Source organism: Colias croceus, chromosome 2, assembly GCF_905220415.1.
Source record: "Colias croceus chromosome 2, ilColCroc2.1".
NCBI classification, from domain to species: domain Eukaryota; kingdom Metazoa; phylum Arthropoda; class Insecta; order Lepidoptera; family Pieridae; genus Colias; species Colias croceus.
Window position 1 is genome coordinate 8801970 of NC_059538.1, and position 20874 is coordinate 8822843.

The 20874-nt window shown below is 40.7% G+C and overlaps 2 protein-coding genes and 1 long non-coding RNA gene across 3 annotated transcripts; 2 read left to right on the forward strand and 1 right to left on the reverse strand.

Moving 5' to 3' along the window:
* Nucleotides 1-687: 687 nt before the first annotated feature.
* LOC123702252 (ribonuclease H2 subunit B) lies at nt 688-3590 on the reverse strand. Its single transcript, XM_045649948.1, has 5 exons — nt 3343-3590; nt 3060-3269; nt 2807-2934; nt 2122-2296; nt 688-1078 (listed from the first exon to the last, which is right to left on the reverse strand). Exons 1-5 carry the CDS (start codon nt 3428-3430, stop codon nt 756-758), a joined length of 924 nt encoding a protein of 307 aa, XP_045505904.1. The 5' UTR covers nt 3431-3590; the 3' UTR covers nt 688-755.
* A 1465-nt stretch (nt 3591-5055) lies between these two features.
* Nucleotides 5056-5765, forward strand: LOC123702938. The gene is made up of 2 exons (XR_006752939.1): nt 5056-5280; nt 5669-5765. It is a non-coding gene; the product is annotated as an uncharacterized LOC123702938 (long non-coding RNA).
* Nucleotides 5766-6375: 610 nt separating this feature from the next.
* Nucleotides 6376-19825, forward strand: LOC123705743 (replication factor C subunit 4). Its single transcript, XM_045654737.1, has 6 exons — nt 6376-6567; nt 6660-6935; nt 7122-7340; nt 16716-16875; nt 18427-18509; nt 19483-19825. The coding sequence occupies exons 1-6, from the start codon at nt 6461-6463 to the stop codon at nt 19688-19690; spliced, it is 1053 nt and encodes a 350-aa protein (XP_045510693.1). The 5' UTR covers nt 6376-6460; the 3' UTR covers nt 19691-19825.
* The last annotated feature ends 1049 nt before the right edge of the window (nt 19826-20874 follow it).

Genomic DNA, 20874 nt, shown 5'->3' on the forward strand with positions numbered 1-20874 from the left:
TTTAATCTAGTACCTATACAAAATCCGAAAATTAGTGATTTTCATTGCGATTAATCAATCAATTCGTATACCCACGTACACCCGTATCGTAACATAAAACGTGGTTTTAGCACACTTTTAGCATACATAACATTGCTTTTGCGGGTGCACTTACAACCACAGCTTATACATTCGTGCGAATAGTTATGCATATTTTAGCAATGCGCATGACATTATGTTAAAGATTGCAATCATTAATCGCCTTGAGATAGGAGTATCTATGATATTAGTACCTATAGTCTTACCTATAGTATATAATATAGTATAGTATAGGTATTAAAAGTTATGGACATATGATAAGGGTATGATAATATCAGATACCATAACAGTTCTGTCTCAGACACAACTTGGATACAACATAATAATATGCAAGCGCTATTTGTTGGCTGAAAAATATAGAATCCATAGTCCAAGACCATATGCATTTAGTAACAAGCAATTAATTGAATTACTAGCTGCATTCTGCGCTTTTACTCGCATCAAAGAGTTTTATTTTAAATCCTAATATTCGACCCAGCTTTTCCAGAGATTGGCTCAAACAAATAGACAGCTGACAGCATTATGTTTAATCGTCAGCAATTTTTCTTTATAACAGAGTTTCAGTTTGCTCTCATGCAATACTTAAAATGTTCACCATTAAAACAATAATTAAAAAAATCATTACATATTTTATTTACAATATTCATGTTAAAATTGCACATTCAGATAAATAATAATTATTTCTTTGTAAAAAACGCTGATATTGTTTTTGTTCCACTTGCTGCCTTTTGCCTTGCTTTTTCTTTAGCCGTTAGTGGCTTTTGTTTTTTAATTTCACTGCTATTAAAGCTCAAATCACTAGGTTTTACATCCATGTCTTCATTTGGTTCAGATTTAATCTTTTTGTGTGATTGAATCAATTCACTTGCATCAGATTTTCTTTTCTTCCCAATGGTTTCAATTAGTTCTGCCTTGAAATCAAATTGCTTCTCTAATAATTCTACTAAATCATCTTGCAGATATTCTGATATGATTCCATGTGCGTATTTCAGATAAAATTCTGGAAAGAAACAGTTTTATCAAATAGATACAGCACTAAGATTGTGAATTTTGTTTTGTTCACTACAGATTTTAAAATATTAGATTAAATCCCACCAAAAACATAAATGTAAAAATTGGAGCCGAGTTCAATCATTGACTTAATTTGCCAAAAAAAGAAATGAGATCTAAATGTGTGCCAAGTTCTGCAGACAGTCCAGAAATTTATTTACAAATATGTATTAAGTTCTTAGATTGACTGAAAACTCAATTGTTTTATTTTCCCTTAGAGAACAATGTTTATTCCAAAATATAACTTTTTTAATTTGAATAATATAATTATTTTCACAAAGCAAACAACTAATGACCTATTGAACCCCATAATTTGATGAGGCTAGTTTATAGAACCTCACAAAATATAAACAGTATGTAAAACTAGCCTCATCAAATTATGGGGGTGGTCATTTATTGATGGATTTCAAAATTTTTTTCGGCCACTGATTAGTTTTGATCTATTTTTTAAGACTAGTAAGGTGAATATACTATTTTCTTTTTTTTTTTAATTTTTCCATTTTCAGTATTTTCTGATTTTTTCCTTTGTACACTCACTATTACCTAGTTGATAACAAAATTTGAACTTTCTAGGTCATCTGGAAGTGGGTTAGGTTTTGTATATGTCTATAAGTCAGTCAGTCTTAAAAATTGCGATTTTTGGATATTAATATCTACGCAACCGTTTAATCTGTATTTATGAAATTTAAGGTTCTTGTTTATCTTGAGGTCCTCTTGATATGTACCAAATTTGGTTTATATAACTTAAATAGTTTTTGAGTTATAAGGGGGTGAAAAGTGGCTCGAAATGGTTCGTGTAAATATACACATGGCTGCTGCTCGCCAGTTCTCTTCGCTTGAACTCGGCTTGACACGCTGCCGCGTGTCTAGATTATGTGTTGAATAGTAACTGGTTTGGTCACAATTTTCCACAGTATATAATCTCATAAGACAGATTATAAACCATTTTTTTTTTTAATTTTGTTTAAACATAATATATTTAATTGTTCTAACCTTCGTCAACAGAATCATTAGTAAGAGTACTAGCTACAAATGTGGCAGATGTTGCACCAGATGTAACATGCAGATTTTTTTCCTTCAACACAGTAGATAATTTTAATACTCTGCTTTTAAGCCAATTTAATGTCTTTTCTTCATTGTATTTGTAGGCTTTCATTTCACTGGAACCCTACAATTGCAATATATATATTATGTTATATATTGAAATATTTAACCTTTTTACAATCCTATTGTAAAATTGTAGTAATCTATACTAATATTATAAAGCTGAAGAGTTTGTTTGTTTGAACGCGCTAATCTCAAGAACTACTGGTCCGATTAGAAAAATACTATCGGTATTAGATAGCCCATTTATCGAGAAAGGCTATAGGCATCACGCTAAGACCAACAGGAGTGGAGCATTGCGGGTAAAACCGCAGAGCACAGCTAGTAATGATATATTTAAGGAAAAAACATACTTTATTCTACACTTTCAGACTACAAGTGAGAATAATAATTCTTCTGGTGGTTGATGTATAATTTTAACAAAACATCTACCTATAAGTTCAAGTACCTACTCTACAAGTTCCTAAATGATAACATGCATTGGTCAGTCATAAACCAATATTTTGTAGGTACTAATTTTGTGCACAAAGAAACTTATTATATTTTAACTCAGTAGTATTTCATATATTTTTACCTTTAGATCACCCACATTGTCCAAGACATTACCTATGAAATTTATTAATTTATCAAATCCCTTTTCTGATAATAAATCGTCCAAAGGTACAGCTCTGCTGTTACATTGATCCCTTAGCCTAGGCAATACTGAAAAATATTAGTGTATTAGCACAATTGAAAAGGTAAAAAAAAAATAGACTGTTAATATCATGAGCATCAGTTATGAACAAAACATGTATGAGAAATATAGTATAGCTCTTGTATTATCTTACCTAAAAATAAAGGATTTACCGGGGTCACTAGCATTATGCTTCCATCAGACTTAACCGTCTCATCAATAAACCAAGATCTGTATGGTTCATTGAATGTTACGATTTCGTATACTTTTTTATTTTCTTCATCCAGGCAATATCTCGTAAGGCTTCCATGTGCGGGGTGTGGTAGTGATATTATCGTAAAACTGTTGTTTTTGAATAATGAATCTGGAATTTCAAATGGAATTACAACAAAACAGGCACGAGCAATAAAACAATTTAATGTTATTTAATCGTGCACCTTTTATAAGCATAATCCAGGAGTTTTCTATTCGTTTAGTTATAGGACCCGTAGCGGGTGAGGAGTTCTTTTGTGACCGTCTAGTCATTATTTTATATTAGTTTTTCATAAATCGTTATATTGCATACAATAAAACTAATAGTATATAAATTATAAATCCTGTAGGAATAAAGAACAACAATATTGGCTCTTGTTTATTCGAATTTCGAAGTTGACTGAACGATTAATTAAAGGACCTCGTGAGGACCTCTGTGTTAAAGGACAACGAATACGAATTTACTGTCAAAATTTCCCGCCATAAAAACTGTCACTTCCACAGAGTATAAATCTTAATTTCAGTTTTTCACGGTGGTTTAAGGACAATGATAAGTATCACATGAGCATTAGAGCCTTAGAGTATATATTACAATAGTATAGAGCGAGTGTATTGCACAAATTGCTTATTGCGCATCGTAGGCAGATGAGCTATAGATACTATATAGATGTGTGTGTGACAAATAGGGATGGGTAGGTATCAATTGCGTGTTGAACTGTCGATAAGTTATGTAAATAAATATGTATCATAAGTAAATTTTATGTTCAATAAGTTATTAAAGGAAAAATATACGAATAAAGTATAAATATGTAATTTTAAATTTGTCTACCAACTGAATAAAGTTTGTTTATTCCATTTGAATATTAAATATTATATATGAAATTTTCTTGTATTAATTATAAGTACTTTAAAAAAATATGTTTAATTGGAATATCAGAAAAACGTGAGTACTTTTTAAATAATAAAGTTAATAAAATAAAAGATCAGGTTTAGTGCTATTTCTTTAATAATAAATCAAACCATAATAATAATGTTTTAAAAATGGTAAAAAATATTAAGAAATAATTAATAATTTAAAATGATAATATAATAAATAATATTAATAATTTTTTTATTTAATTTTATCCATTCTACTATCAAAATCTTCAAAATCAATTTAGCGGTTCAGAAAATATATCGTAACATTACATACTTTACATTTACATTCGCATTCATAATATTAGAAAGTGTATCATACAAAACACACCACAAATATATTAATAATACATTTTTAAAAGAGTTTTAAATTTTAAGTTAAATAAATAATTTGTTAAAATATAGTTCTTCTAGTAAACTTTATATCGAGTACAGCGTTGGTCAGGTCACATCACTACGATCACGGGGCGGCAGTGAGGCGCGCGAGCAAGCCTGCGCGTGTCCGCCTCTCACCTACCCTTCACCCCCGCGATGCTAGATTTATTTTCATAAAAATAAGTATAACAATCGACTTACTGATGGAATGTGATAGTGGATTTCAATTTTGTGTATTTTCTAGTATCGTTTTTGCAAGATAGAACAGCACATTTCACCATGTTTATTCGTAATATGAAAAAAAATCCAGAGCAACGCACTTCGTGAGCACTCAACCACGACTGCGAGCGCTCGCGGCGGGAACGTCGTGTTGTTCCCACCTGTGCCTACTGTTCCCACTTGGTTGTTCGCACTCTATAGATAGTATATATACTCTAAGATTAGAGCTCTTTTTTTGCTCCTAATGTTCACGAGCGTACAGTGCGACATAAAAGAGATGAAATTAATTAATTTGGAACTAATTTTTTTTTCACTGGCAGCCCTGAATTATCAATGCAGCTGTCATTGGTTCCATGGTTATGAATAAATTATTTAAAAAAAAATGCAGCTGTCAAGTTGAATAAAAATTTGTTGTTTATTTGGTGAAGTTGAGATAAAATTGTTATTTTAAACAAGAAATTTACTCAAAAAAGGAGAAATCATGAAAAAGGTTAAACGTAGCGGTGTCCGTGATGCCATATATAAAGTTTTCATTCGGTGTTTCTCATAATTTCAAGCTGAAAAACGAGAAAAATATTTGGAAAACGTTTACAGACGTACAGCAGATTATACCGGTGAGATTCTATTTATTTTTGCTCAGTACTACGTAAAATAGAATATTCCATTAGTGACGAGTGTTTAATGTACGTATCTATGGCGATTATTACGTTTTTGAAATTTAATTTGAGGTTATTTGTATGTAAACAAAAACTAGTTTTTATAGTGCGACCAGCACAATTTGAGTCAAGAAGTTATATCCAATCGAACCAGCCTTAAATAGTATAGTGATAACTATTTTCATACAGCTATCTATGAATCCTTACTTGCTACTTACTAGAGTGGACGCAGGGATCCAAAGTGAGTCTTGGCCTCCGACATAAAAAAAAATAGTTTTAAGCTACTAAATAAATATTATGTTAAATGTACTATTTGATTTTATTCATCTTAATTCGTTTGTTATAGGGGTTTCTGAAAGCACAGTACGCAGGATAGTGGAGCAAGGGAGTAAAAATGAAGGAGAATATCTACAAAAAATAAATAAAAATATGTAGTTTTCAAATCACCTTGTTTTTTTTACCTGACGGACCCAGAAGGAGCGTAATGTGTTTGAGCCTTAGGTTTGAGCTGTATGTATGTAAGTTTGTTTGTTCGTATGTTTGATTCTATGTGCGCCTCTGCAGTCTAAATGGCTTGACCGATTTCTATAAACTAATTCCAAATACATTTAAGTAAAATTTGACCTAGGTAGGTCATTTAAAATACTAATGTATTTTTGTCTTAAATTTACACGATGATGAATGAAACAACTTTAAATCGCGGTATTTATTACTTTTTATTTTTTTGATTTTTATTCTATAGTATCAAGATTGCTTGCGTCGCAGTATCAGTGTTGCTATATGAGCGACGATGGCGCCCTCATTTTTTGTCATCTCTTTTGTGTCGTGTATAATATTTAAATATACCACATTTGAAATATACGTATTGATTTTATAATGTTAAATTTTAAGTGGCTCCGCCATAAGAAAATGTACTTTGTTCATTCTGTGGTGCAAAAGACATTGACGTTCGGTGTTCGTCATAGACGTTCGCTGTCATTCAAACTTGAATTTCTTTTTGAAGTTTTTGATTGTTTTGCCGCGTAAGGTTCATTCGACATTGTAGACTGTAGTTTAAAAAACTAATTTTTTTGAATAATTAATTAATTACAACTTCAAGGATTATACATTTTCATCTCAAAAATATCAATTTGAAAATATGCAGGCATTTTTAAAGACAGGTAAAATCACCGCTTCTGATAAAGCAAGCACTTCGGGTGTAAAATCCACTAAGAAGAAACCTCCAGCACCATGGGTTGAAAAATAGTTGAGTATCTTTCCATTAATTACTGTTTTTCATACGCAATACGAATTATATGAACCAATTATAGTAAATAAGAATTCTTATACTTTTATAGCCGCCCGAAAACTATTGACGATATTGTGGATCAAGGAGAGGTTGTGCAAGTTTTGAGGGAATGCTTATCTGGCAGTGATTTGCCTCATCTCTTGTTTTACGGACCACCCGGAACAGGAAAAACCAGTGCGATATTAGCAGCAGCTCGACAACTCTTTGGTGATATTACTCGGGACCGTGTTTTAGAATTAAATGCTTCAGATGAACGCGGAATTCAAGTTATTAGGGACAAAGTGAAATCATTTGCTCAGTTAACTGTTAGTAACACTAAACCAGAGTAAGTATGTAATTATATTTAATTTGTTCAAAACTTATAATAGTACACTATATTACTTAACAAAAAAATACTCTAGTTTTTTTTAATATAATCAACAATTTTGAAATAAAATCAAAATTCAGTAAAGCAAGCTTATCCTGATTGTTCCATAAAGACTAGCCATACATATAACTATCCTTTCAACAGTGGCAGACCATGTCCAGCATATAAACTGGTGATCCTCGATGAAGCAGACTCCATGACGAACGCAGCACAAGCAGCTCTCCGTAGAACAATGGAGAGAGAGACTCGCACAACCCGTTTCTGTCTCATTTGCAACTATGTATCGAGAATTATTCCTCCAATTACTAGTAGATGCTCTAAGTTCAGATTTAAGCCGTTGGCTAGAGAAAATGTTATAAAAAGGTAAGCAACAATATCATATGCAGTTATGTTAACTAGAAATAATCAAAGATTTTGAATGGAAAATGAAGATTTAGGAATTAGCGAAGAAAGAACCATGCCCATTTCTAACCCAAAATTGCCCAAATGAAGTAAATAATAATTGTTCTAAAAATTTAAACTAGAATTATGATGTTAATTTTAAATCCTAAGAAGCACCAGATAAAAAATAGAAAAATATAAGATGTTTATTGATATTGCAATTTCTACTAGTTGGTAGTGGTAATGTTTCAATCATTCATGCCTTGTAGGGTGTGGAAATATATCTTTTGGCCCATTTATATCATCAATGACTTGAATAAATATCATAATGGAGAGCCAGACACTCAAAAGCAAAAGATAAAACTACTTTGTGTTTAAGCCTATATGAAGACATGAAGTTCGTAATTAAAAATGAATAATTGCTATTTGCTGTCTGTAAACGATTAAGTGTGTAAAAATACCAGGAGGAAAGATAGTATGTTTTAATGTTCAATAACTTTTGAATTGTTGCTTTATCTATATTATTAAAGCGCGTCGTAAAGACCACTGTAGAACCGCCATCCTGTTACAAATGACCCGAAATTTTGTGGGTCATTTGTAACAGGATGGCGGTTCTACAGGGGTCCTAGTATGCAATGACAAAAAGAAAAATGATGGTCAGAACGCTGATACCGGATACCTTAAGATATTATAACGTTTTATATTAGAGAATCTTAACATAAAATATTATAGTATCTTCACCGTGTGTGACGCGCTTTACTCTTAATATTATAAAGCAAAAGAGTTTGTTTGTTTGAACGCGCTAATCTCGGGAACTACTGGTCCGATTTGAAAAATTCTTTCGGTGTTAAATAGCTCATTTATCGAGGAAGGTTAGGCTGTGTATCATCACGCTACGACCAACATGAGTGAAGCCACGAGGGTAAAACGGCGCGGAGCGGCTAGTATGATATAAAATCTAGATATCATTTGAATACTGTTCAAAAGCTATAATATGACATAAATCTGTAATTTGGACATTGCATGACATTGCTGACTTTTAGTGCTTTTGCTCAATTTTAATGTGGGCATCATCCTTTGACCTAGCAATATCAAAAGAAACTGAAAATTTGGGACTGGCTTACGCGAATTTTTTAAATATGTATAGATATATTTCAATTATCAACTCAACTTAAATAATTTTTAAAAAGAATACAACTAAATACTTCTTATAGTTTTTGTTGTCATTCATAAAAACCTGCAATATAAATAATAAAAAGCAGTTGCAGTTTTATTTAAATGTATTAAATAATTTTTAAAAAGAATACAACTAAATACTTCTTATAGTTTTTGTTGTCATTCATAAAAACCTGCAATATAAATAATAAAAAGCAGTTGCAGTTTTATTTAAATGTATTTATTAACAAGAAAAACATACGACATTTTAAAACAATATTTGTTGGCGGCAGGCCCTCTCAAGTGGACTGTAGTGGCGGGGGGGTTTGTAAATAATACAAACAATTATTTCTTCATACGCAGAGGGCCAGGGTGCCAAGCCGGAGCGGAGTTATTTCCTTAGTTTCTTCTTGTAGCGCGGGAGCAACTGGAATGCCATGACGCAACCGGTTTTGCGTCGATATTTATACTCTACGCGTTATCCCCTCCACTCCGGCTGGCCACGCCCCTTTCCTCACCCTTTATTTTCATTCTCTTTATTTTTACACAATTTTACATTTTCTACGTTTTCATTACATTCATTATTACATTACTAATTAATTCTACATCCATAACATATCCCGCCAACGCCCCGTTTAGACTGCGCGCACGATTTTCCCGAAATTTACTTTTATACTACCCCGTCCCCCGCTTCAGGTGTATAAATATACTGCGGGGAACGGTTTGTGCGCGCAGTCGCGGACGTGATGCTGTCGGGAAAAGAAACATTAAATTTACATAATATCCTAATCATTACATAATCATTAAATATCAACATCTACAATAGTAAATTCAAAGAAAGACAAAACATTATCGTATACTTAAGGCAACACATAAACAAAGACATTTTCAATATTCAATAAACAAACATAAACATTTACTATCATTAAACAAGACATAAATATTTTAAATTCCAAGTAAATAAGTCTTCAGTCATAATCTTTCATGAATTTTCCTATCTAATTATGACTACGTAATAACAATTTAACAAACATCTTTACATATAAATTCGCTATTCTATTCTTAGTTATAAAATAATCCTTCAGGCATAAGCCTTCAGGAGCTTACTCTACGTTAATACTAGACAGATTAAATACTTTACTTTCCAAACATATAAAACTTTACATTTAAGAACTCAAATAAGACATACATTTATTCATACTAAAAATAAGCCTTCAGGCGTAAGCCTTCAGGAGTTTATACGTTATCTTATTCTATACTAATTAAATGAGTTGTGTACTTTACATTTACGTTTCGTCGTGCACATTTCTCCCGCCGTCGCACTCTGCGATTCGAACTGGTAGCACGACGATCTTCTTGGTGGGCCGCCGGAGGATTCTGCCGCCGCTGGTCTCCACGTCGACCACTCGTACCTCGCCGTCCTTGCCGGGATACGTGGCGATGACTCGTCCTCGGGGCCACGTGTTCCTCGGATGATTGGAGTCGCACACGATGACCAGGTCGCCGATCTTGGGGGCCGCGCCGCTTGCGTGGGGCTCCCGCCGCTGTTGGAGTACGGGCAGGTACTCTCGCACCCAGCGTCGCCAGAAGGTGTCGGCGAGCTGTTGCGCGCGCTTCCAGTGTGTGCGCGCTGTTGTTTGGTCTTCTTCGATGGTGCAGGGTGGCGGCACGTAACAGTTGGAGCCCAGCAGGATCATATTCGGTGTGATGGCGGGCGGCACGTCGGGGGTCACGGCCACATGAGTGAGTGGGCGTGAGTTTACGGTGGCTTCTACTTCGGCGAGGAGTGTGACGAGCGTCTCGTCACTGGGGTGCTGCTCGTGAAGCGTGTGGCGTAGGGCTTCTTTCACGGTGCGTACCATGCGCTCCCACGCGCCGGCCATGAATGGGGCGGCCGGCGGAAGGAAGCGCCAGCTGATGCGGCGGGCTGCTGCTTCTTCTTCAAGTGCGGCCCACGCGTCCGTGAGCTCTCGGTTGGCCGCGCGGAAGCACGTCGCGTTGTCACTCCATATTTCGGCCGGGCAGCCGCGCCGCGCTATGAAGCGGCGCAGCGCGTTGATCGCTGAGTCGGTGCTGAGCGAGGCGACGACTTCTAGATGTACTGCGCGCGATGTTAAGCACGTGAAGAGGGCCACGTAGCGCTTCTCTCGATGGCGGCCGACGGTTACTTCTTGCGGGCCGAAGTAGTCGAGTCCGGTGAATTTAAATGGGCGCGCGTGATGCGCGAGGCGTGCGGCAGGCAGGTCGCCGGTGGATGGGCGCGCGGGTTTGGCGCGCAGCAGGCGGCAGCGCGGGCAGCTCTTTAGCACCTCCTTTGTCGCGGGTCGTATTCTTGTTATCCACAGTCTTTGCCTTAGTTCATTTACTACAATTTCGACGCCGCCGTGATGTAACTTTTCGTGTACATGCTGTATGTAGAGCTGCGTATACTTGTGTTTTCCGTCGAGCACTGTCGGGTTTGCGGCCTCTGCCTCGATCGCGCTGGCTTCATTCACCCTTCCTCGTAGTTTCAGTATTCCTTCTTCGTTCAATGCGACACTTAATCCCGCTAGTGGACCTTGACATTTTTCAGTGAGCGGGTCTCCTCGCTGTAGTATCGCTATCTCTTTTCCGTACGTTGCTTGTTGTGCTAATTTCACAAGCACGTTTTCCGCGGCGCGTAGGTGGCGCGCACTCAGTATTATATATTTTCTTTCTTCGTTGTTCGGACGCGAGACGATTTTCTCTTTGTTCTTTTTCGTATTTCTTTTCCACGTCGCGTCCTTTTCTTCGTTTTTTCTTGTACGTTTTCGACGTGTTGCGTTGACGAGTTGTTTGGGGCGACGACAGAGTTCGATGAATTGCAGTACGCGGGCCGTTGTGCGCACTAGCCGAGTCCATGTTGAGAATCGTTCGAGGTCGATGAACGCGGGGGCGGGGTCCGACGAGTTCAACGCGCCGCATTTTTCTTTTTCTTCGCCCGTGTCGGTGATGTTTTCCTTCTTCTCAACCGGCCAGTCGCATTCTTCATAGCGGAGGAAGTCTGGACCGGTGAACCAACGGTGTTGCGGGTCGAAGTCAGCGGGGGTGTTGCGTGTAGCGTCGTCCGCCGTATTGTGCGCCGTGGGAACCCAGCGCCATTCATCCTTCTTCGTGAGATCTTCTATTTCGGCTAGTCTGTGCGCTACAAACGTCTTGTATGTGCGGGGCTCGCCGCGTATCCATGCGAGTGCTGTTCTCGAGTCGCTCCAATACACTTTTCTCTTGAAGACAAAGTCGTGGCCTTCCTCGACTGTTCGTGTGAGGCGTGCTCCGAGCAGGGCGGCTTGCAGCTCCAGACGTGGAATCGATACCGGTTTCGTGGGCGTGACTCTGCTTTTCGCGGCGGCGATCGCGATGTGTATTGATCCGTCGGCGCGCGTCGCTCTGATATACACGACTGCTGCGTATGCCTCTTCGCTGGCGTCCACAAACGTGTGTACCTCTCTCTCAGCAGCGGGTTCGTAGTCATAGCAGCGCGGGATGCGGAGCGCGTCGAGATGCTGTATATTCGCCACCCAGTTTTCCCAGCGGTGTTGTAGCGCGTCGGGAATGGGGTCGTCCCAGCCGGTGTTGTACTTCCACGTATCCTGCATTATCCTTTTCGCCGGTGTGAGGATGGGCGCGATGAGGCCGAGTGGGTCGAAGACCGACATGATGAGACTGAGGGCTTCTCTCTTCGTAGGTGTTCGCTTATTTTCGATTATTTCTTGTGGTACACGTTTCGTGTTGACACGAAAGCCTATGTAGTCCTGCTTCACATGCCAAAGTAGCCCTAATGTTCGCTCTGTCTCGCTCCCGCCGATCTCGACGGTGGTCGCCCCGGTGTTCGTAAAGTTTCTTATCGCGTTTTCTTTGTTCGACGCCCACCCACGTAGCTCGAAGCCGGCGTATCGATGTATGCGATCGACGTGCGCCGTTATCTCCTTTGCTTCATCTTCGGTCGCGTAGCTATGTATATAGTCGTCCATATAATGGTTCTCTTGAATCGCGCGTGCGGCTGCCGGACTCTCGTTCGCGTGTTCTTGCGCGTTTCTATTCTTGATGTAGAGCGCGGTGCACGGTGATGAAGAGGCGCCGAAGATGAGCGATGTCATGCGATATTCATCGGGCGGCCCGTCGTCGCGTCGGTCGCCACGCCAGAGGAAGCGCAGCGCGTCGCGGTCTTCTTCTATAATTTTTATCTGCATGAACATTTCCTTGATGTCGGCGGACACGGCGATTGGATGTTGACGGAACTTCATGATGACGGCGGGCAGAGATTGCAGTAGGTCGGGCCCGGGCAGCAGCATGTCGTTGAGAGAGCGGCCGTGTGACTTAGCGGCCGCGTCGTGCACCAGACGAATCTTCGCTTTGTCCGGGTTGATCACTGGAAAGTGTGGGAGGTACCACACTCTCCCGCCGGTGGGCGGAGTCTGCGCCTTCTCTGCATAGCCGGACGAGAGTAGATTTTCGATTCTTTCCTCATATTGTCTCTTCAGCTCTCCGTCTTTGTCCAATTTCTTTTCCAATGTCTTCAGTCTTTTCAGTGTGTCGCCGTAGTTGTTCGGTGTATCTGCGGACTCGTCTCTCCATAGGAGTCCGGTTTCATATCGGCCGGACGGCAGGCGTTGACTTTTCTTTTCCAGTATGTTGAGTGCCTGCTGCTCCGGGTCGCTGCGTTGTCGCTTAGGTTCGATGCCGATGGATTCTAATTCGAAGTATTTCTTCATCATATTTTCGAGTGTGTCGGGTGACTTCTCCGCTTCCGAGAGATGAGAACAGAACAAAACTGGGTGCTTGTTCGATGAACGGCAGCCGTGCAGTACCCATCCTAACAGTGTCTTCGATGCGACGGGCTGACTCCTCTTGCCGTGCCGTAGTTTACGTGTTATAATGAGCTCCCAGTTGTCTTGTCCGATCAGCAGCTTCGGTGTTGCATTCTCGTACAGCAGGTCGTCTTGCAGGTCGTGCAGATGGTTGCAGCGGGCGATGTCACTTTCGCGGATGGACTGCGTGAACGCGTGGAGTTGGTGCACGGTGCGGGCGTTGTCTAAAACGTAATCTTTTTCTTCATGCCGTCCTCGTACTCGTGCCTTCACTCTCTTGCTGTACTCGTGCTCGTTCTCGTGTCCATTCACACCTTGAATTGTGATGGACTCGCGTGGCCCGTCGAGACCCAGCTGTTCTGCAAGCGCCGTTTCTATGATGGTCACCGTGCTTCCCTCGTCGAGCAGCGCGTACGTGTCGCATTTTCCTTTCGGCCCCGTGATGGTGATGGGGGCGATCTTCAGATACGCGCGGCGGCGCGTAGGTTGCTCCGACGTAGCGCTGTTGATGTTTATCGCCGACACGAGGACTTTTTCGTCGTTCTTCGTTTCGGCTTGCGGTTGAGTCGTTTCTTCATTTTTCTTTTCCGCTGTCTTTGTATGATGGAGCATCTTGTGGTGCTTCATGGTGCACCCGTTGAGGCCGCATGGACGAGCGCGGCATGTTGCTCGTTGATGTTTGCTTCGCAGACAGCGGAAGCACACTCGATGTTTCTTCGCTATTTCCCATCGTGTATTTACGTCGCTGTTCGTAAATTGTCGGCACTCGATAAGCTTGTGTTCTCGCTCGCACACCGGGCATCTTGTTTCTCGCTCGCTCGCGTTGCTTGCTGCGTAGGCGCGCTCCGTCCTTTTCCTTGTTATCCTCTCCGTCTCTGTGTCTAACGGAGCGTAACTGGAGCACTTGTCTGCTTCTTTATTCAGGAACTCTGCGAGCTTTTTCAGTAGCGGTGTCTTGTCTCGTTCGTCGGCGGCGAAGTCGTACCACTTATTCTTCATGATCGGTGTGAGCTTCTCGAGCACCTGCCGCAGCATTTCCGGGCTGTGCAGGTATTCTGGTTTTCCTAGTATTTCGACGGTGGCGACGATATTCGCTATTTTGTTTGCGAATATGCAAACATCCCGGGGGTTGTCCGACACTCGTGGTAGCGATTTAATTTTTTCCATTTCACCCAAAACGAGCGCGTCTGGGCGGCCGAACCTTCTCTGCAGGGCTTCGATGATCTTCTCGGGTCCGGTGTGTGATATGAGTAGGGCGGTGACGGCTTCTAGGGCTGCTCCTTTCAGCGCCTTCCTCAATCGTGCGACGTTTTCCCCGTCGGTGAATCCCTCTTCAGTTTCTTCATACGATGCCTTGAACGATAGCCACTCGTTGCTGGAGCCGGTGAACGTCGGTAGTTCACCGCCGTATCTTATTACTTTCCTTTGGCTTCTTGCGACTTCGTTGAAGGCGGTTACAATTGCCGCAACTTCTGGTGACCGCGTGGGCGGGTCTTTCTTCGGTTCCCGTTGCCCGTCGTCCTGTTCCTGGCGGGCCCCCCATCCTCGGTCTTCCTTGTTGTCGGTGTTCTTCGCTATGTAGCGTGGCGGTGAGAGCTCGCGAGTCGGGTTGGCGGCGGGTGGCAGTGGCTGGCTTGAATGCTGTTTCAACCACGACTCGACCCGTCGTTCCGGTTCGTAGTCCTCTTCTTCCTCTTCCGTTGTTGATTCTTCTTCAGCGCGGATTCTTTCTAACCGCGCCTTTTCTAGTTCTGCTGCGGCCTTCGCTTGTTCCAGCTTTAGTTCGGCTAGGCGTTCCTTCGCCTCCAACTCCGCGAGGAGTCTCTTGCGGGAGGCTACGGAGCGCCGCGACCGCACCTCTGATGCCTGGCGGAGCGTCTTCGAGCGGCGTGCTGGCGACCCGACGGCGACGTTCGATGGCGCCGCGAGAGCGGCGTCTGTATTTAAGTTGACGTTGCTTATTGGCGCCGCGAAAGCGGCGGTCGTCGGCGCGTCGGCGTTGTCGGCTGGCGCCGCGAAAGCGGCGTTTGTGTATCCTACGACGGGTGACGGCGCTGGCTGCAACTTGTCGGCGGGCATGGTGCTCGGCGTAGGTGGCGTCGAGCTGCTCTTTTCTTCTGTCCTCGTCGTTCTCGTCGCGGTCGTGCAGGTCTCCGATGTCTCCGTCGTGCCGCTCGTTTCTTCCGATGTGTTCGTTGATGACGTTCCTGTGGCGGTGGCGGTCGTCTCGGATACCGATGGCGTGGCTCCTCTTCCGCTCCGGCTTCTCGTGTTCATTTTTCTTCTGATCCGGTTCGAAGCTGACCAATGTTGGCGGCAGGCCCTCTCAAGTGGACTGTAGTGGCGGGGGGGTTTGTAAATAATACAAACAATTATTTCTTCATACGCAGAGGGCCAGGGTGCCAAGCCGGAGCGGAGTTATTTCCTTAGTTTCTTCTTGTAGCGCGGGAGCAACTGGAATGCCATGACGCAACCAGTTTTGCTTCGATATTTATACTCTACGCGTTATCCCCTCCACTCCGGCTGGCCACGCCCCTTTCCTCACCCTTTATTTTCATTCTCTTTATTTTTACACAATTTTACATTTTCTACGTTTTCATTACATTCATTATTACATTACTAATTAATTCTACATCCATAACATATCCCGCCAACGCCCCGTTTAGACTGCGCGCACGATTTTCCCGAAATTTACTTTTATACTACCCCGTCCCCCGCTTCAGGTGTATAAATATACTGCGGGGAACGGTTTGTGCGCGCAGTCGCGGACGTGATGCTGTCGGGAAAAGAAACATTAAATTTACATAATATCCTAATCATTACATAATCATTAAATATCAACATCTACAATAGTAAATTCAAAGAAAGACAAAACATTATCGTATACTTAAGGCAACACATAAACAAAGACATTTTCAATATTCAATAAACAAACATAAACATTTACTATCATTAAACAAGACATAAATATTTTAAATTCCAAGTAAATAAGTCTTCAGTCATAATCTTTCATGAATTTTCCTATCTAATTATGACTACGTAATAACAATTTAACAAACATCTTTACATATAAATTCGCTATTCTATTCTTAGTTATAAAATAATCCTTCAGGCATAAGCCTTCAGGAGCTTACTCTACGTTAATACTAGACAGATTAAATACTTTACTTTCCAAACATATAAAACTTTACATTTAAGAACTCAAATAAGACATACATTTATTCATACTAAAAATAAGCCTTCAGGCGTAAGCCTTCAGGAGTTTATACGTTATCTTATTCTATACTAATTAAATGAGTTGTGTACTTTACATTTACGTTTCGTCGTGCACAATATTTTCACACAAATAGTTAACAAAAATATTCATTTTACACAGATTGCGTGAAATATGCGGCTCAGAAGGTGTAGATGTCGGCGAGGGTGAGGTCCTACACCAGGCGGTAGACACTTGTGATGGGGACCTTCGTCGTGCACTCACAGCTTTGCAGTGCTGTCAGCGACTACTCGGCAAGATCACTGCTGAGGGACTTATTGAGGTATATTGCTTGATTCGCTTGTATTGTCTCTGGAAAACGACAAAAAAAACTTTAAAATTAAATGCAAGCAAAGGTGAAATTTTATACTGGCACTACTTTAATAGATAAAACTCATTTGCGCGTGAATCGTATTTCCTATTGACTAATAAATAAAAACATTTTTAAGATGATATTTAAAGATGTTTTCATATAAGATTTCAAAAAGAATAGGAAAAAATCGATCACGAACTGAATTAGAACCTGTGACTTTCTAGGAATTAAGTGATAATAATCCCGCCTTGTGATCGAATTCTATGTAACCAAATGTTAGGTGCTTTCATACTTCCCAGCGCGGGTGAGAGGACGGTTGCAGCCATACGTCCAGTCCTCCAAGAGTGGTGCGACAGGCGGCACGGGGCCATAACCTTCCGCCTTACGCAGATACTGTCCGGGCACGGCTGCATCGGGCGGTACCTGTGTAAAGTCGCGAGGAGGGAGCCCAGCATGGTCTGCCACTGGTGTGCCTGCCCGGAGGACACGGCAGATCACACTCTTGCCGTGTGCCCCGCGTGGGCCGAGCCCCGTGCTCGCTTAGTCGCGATAATCGGGCCGGATCTCTCTCTACCCTCCGTTGTTCGTGCAATGGTGGATGGCGACAGATCCTGGCGTGCGGTGATCGCATTCTCGGAGAGCGTGATCTCGCAGAAAGAGGAGGCAGAGCGGGTGCGCGAGAGGGATCCTCACGCGGACCCGATCCGGCGCAGACGTCTTATTGGGCGTCGTCGCCGTGTTGCGGCCGCTTTACACGGTCGCAACGTGCCTCCTTGACGAAGGGCGCCGGGCGGTGGAACGGGGAATGTAATCCATCGTCCGGTGCGGTGAGGCGACTTGAGACGTGTTCCGCTCATGCCGCCAACGGGAGGGAAGAGCAGGCAAACTACCTTTCCTGTTCTTGGCTTGCGCCTGGCCTGGAGATGGGCTGCCGCCGAGGGGGTTGCGGAAGAATTCTAACAAATACCCGCGGCCCCCTCATTAAAGCGGCTCGACGGAACACAGTGGGGTTTTAGTCGGTAAGAATCCGACATAACCCACGGCTCCTTCCCCGGGGGCCGTGGGTATCTTTAGAAGATTTCCCCACTATAAAAAAAAATAAAGGTGCTTTCATACTTTACAAAACATTAAATAGGTACCCAATACCTAATGTAAAATGTTGAAGAAATAAGCATAGATTGCGTAGTCCTCGATTTGAGGCTTGTTGCATAAAAATGCTTTATGCTCGATTTGAAAAAGTTTGCATAAAAATTCACGTTCTAACAGAGCACAAAACGTACATACAAAATAAGCTAAAAAATTTAAAGAAATGCTTAAATGTACTAAAATGTGATTTATTAAAATTTTAATATGTACTTCTTACATGCTGAGCTGCTTATGCCAATATTTATTAGATTTTGTTGTCTAGATGTAATAGAAATACGCAATTTCAAAATTTTATAGCTTTCTCAGTTAAAAATGTAATTTATTATTTTAGGAATAAAAACTGTTTTTTTTTTTAACAATTTCCCTTAATTTTAGGTGACAGGGCTGGTTCCAGATAAATTAGTCAATGAATATTTGAGTACCAAAAACTACAGTGAATTGGAGCAATTTGTAGAAAAGTAAGTGATTTTTATAGTTGAATAGTCTATTATTTAAAAAAATACTACTACTTTATACTACTTTATTTTTTGTTTTATTAAATTAACTCAAACAACTATATAACCATTATTTTAAGTTATTTCATAGCGTGCGTGTGCGTGTGATTTTTGGTTAAAGAAAAGTAAACAATACTATGTGGAATTTTCATGTTTCGGTAAAACACCAAATTTTTTCCATACTAATAAAGCTATGACCACTTCCTTCTTTAAAACACACATAATTACTTACACCTATGAGATATGGTGTGATAATTGACTTTTTTTTTTTATTTCTTTTATATAAGACAATGTGAAGCCACAAATAATTTTAAAGTAGAATATTAAGACTGAATAATGTTCACACAAAAGACTGAATTTGTTATAACATTATTATTTATAAAGCAAAGCATTTAAATTCATAGATGAGGGTATTTAACCATTAGCAATAAAATTGTATTAACCTTGGTCATTTTTATATTACATAATATAATGATATCTGATAAATAAATAAAATAATAATAAACCAAAAAGCAAAAAAAAAATATTATAAAATAAGATGAATTCTTGCATTCCAATGCTCAAAAATAATTATTTCACATTATTATATTTTGTGTCAATTATTTTAATTGACCATTAACACCAAAATAATAGTATTATGTATAAATAAATATGATTTTCCTGAATAGTTGATTTACATCCAAATTTTAATTCAGATTAATCACAGATTTTGCAAAATGCTGACTTAGTGCTAGCTCAAACAAGTTTTGCCCAAAAAAATGATAAGCTGTTCTTACGGGACATGTCAAAAAATGCTTTTTGACTAATTAATTAATTATAAACATTTTTTGGTGTTAATTTACATAATTGCTTTGAGATTTTGTAATTTTACACACTATAATATAAAAGACCTGCTTTTTTAAGAATATTATGTATTAATATTTAGTTTCTGTTGTAGGTTTCTAATGGACGCCTATTCCGCATCTCAGTTGTTAGAGCAGTTGAGTGCGACAGTGGTGAACAGCGGCCATTTGACGAACAAACAGAAGTGCTCTATAAGCGAGAAGCTCGCAGTTTGCTCCCACAGGCTGCTAGATGGCGGCGCTGAAGTCATGCAACTCACAGACTTGGGCTGCACTATCATAATGGCCAATAATAACCCCTAAATCTTACCCCTTCCCAATTTTCTAAGTATAAATGCATGAGTCAAGCCATTGAAATTGTTTTGCCCGTCAGGTTCTTATTCTTTTCGTTTTCTAAGAACCGCGCTATTGTTTCGGTAATATAACGATTTGTTGCGATGCAGTTGTTTTATTTTTTGCAGTCTAACGGTATACCGAGTTATCGCTCGCGTTCCATTGTTGATTGAAATCGCATGCGGTTTTTGTTCGGGAAAAATAAATATTTATATGGATTTTTAGTGCTATCTGGATCAACAAACGGCAGGTGTTTGCGACGCTGTCGACATGGCCGTCAACGGTCGAGGTACTAGCGTCACGTTGAGTTTACGCGCACGTTCGTTTCACTTCCGCCGTCGGTTAAACGCACGAGCGGGCGTAGGAAAGAAAGAAAATAACGTTCTTTAAGAAAAGATATTATCAGGCATTCGCAGAGCGGTGGCTCGGCGCCCCCCACTCGCTCGGCGCGCTCGGCTGCGATTGGCCGGCGACCGCTCTGCCCTTCCCGCCTCACGCGCAGCGTCTAGATTTTTAGATTTCAAATCTCGACCGTTTATTTCGCGGTGAGCGTCCGTAGCGCGCGGTCGTGTTGCGTCACCGGATACGCGCGTTCAAATTTCAATATTGTTTAAAAAACACGGCAACGTGCTCGTTATTGTTCGGTTCGGTGCGACGTAACGTCGAGAACGATTAGTGCGTGCAGTGCGACGTACCTGACCCGGGATATCGCCGCGCCGGTCGAAGGTCAATTTCTTTCGATGAGTGGAGGTTTAGTGCATGTCTTTACATCATGACTAGATCCACACTCATCCATGGAAGTTGCGATGTACTACTCGGCGAGGATCGAGCGAGATGGCGGGTCGGTGATTATGGCCGGCTATCATTACCGGTGCCGTACTAATGATACGTTGAGCGCAGGTACGCAACTCGCGGAGTTAATCGGCGTCTACCTGCGCGCTTCTCGCGGCAACCGAAATGTCGTTACACGACTCGTTTTAACTATTGCTTGCCCAAAGTGAGTTTTTGTGGTGATTTTTTTCTCAAATTTAACAATGTTCATTATATTGCAGGCATTGTGTTATTTTACTTTTGTATAAAGAAGGATTTTTGAAGTTTTATAATTGGTTTTGGGGGTGTATAAAAGAGCGGAAAGGGCGCGGCTAATAGCGGCG

What these genes read in the sequence shown, in the direction of transcription:
- LOC123702252 (XM_045649948.1), bottom strand. Translation starts at nt 3,430, where the DNA reads ATGACTAGACGGTCACAAAAGAACTCCTCACCCGCTACGGGTCCTATA. An exon ending in CTGGATTATGCTTATAAAAG is followed by an intron (nt 3,270 to 3,342) that starts GTGCACGATTAA and finishes TTGAAATTCCAG; the next exon opens with ATTCATTATTCAAAAACAAC. An exon ending in GGTAAATCCTTTATTTTTAG is followed by an intron (nt 2,935 to 3,059) that starts GTAAGATAATAC and finishes AATATTTTTCAG; the next exon opens with TATTGCCTAGGCTAAGGGAT.
- LOC123705743 (XM_045654737.1), top strand. Translation starts at nt 6,461, where the DNA reads ATGCAGGCATTTTTAAAGACAGGTAAAATCACCGCTTCTGATAAAGCA. An exon ending in GCACCATGGGTTGAAAAATA is followed by an intron (nt 6,568 to 6,659) that starts GTTGAGTATCTT and finishes ATACTTTTATAG; the next exon opens with CCGCCCGAAAACTATTGACG. An exon ending in AGAGAAAATGTTATAAAAAG is followed by an intron (nt 7,341 to 16,715) that starts GTAAGCAACAAT and finishes CATTTTACACAG; the next exon opens with ATTGCGTGAAATATGCGGCT.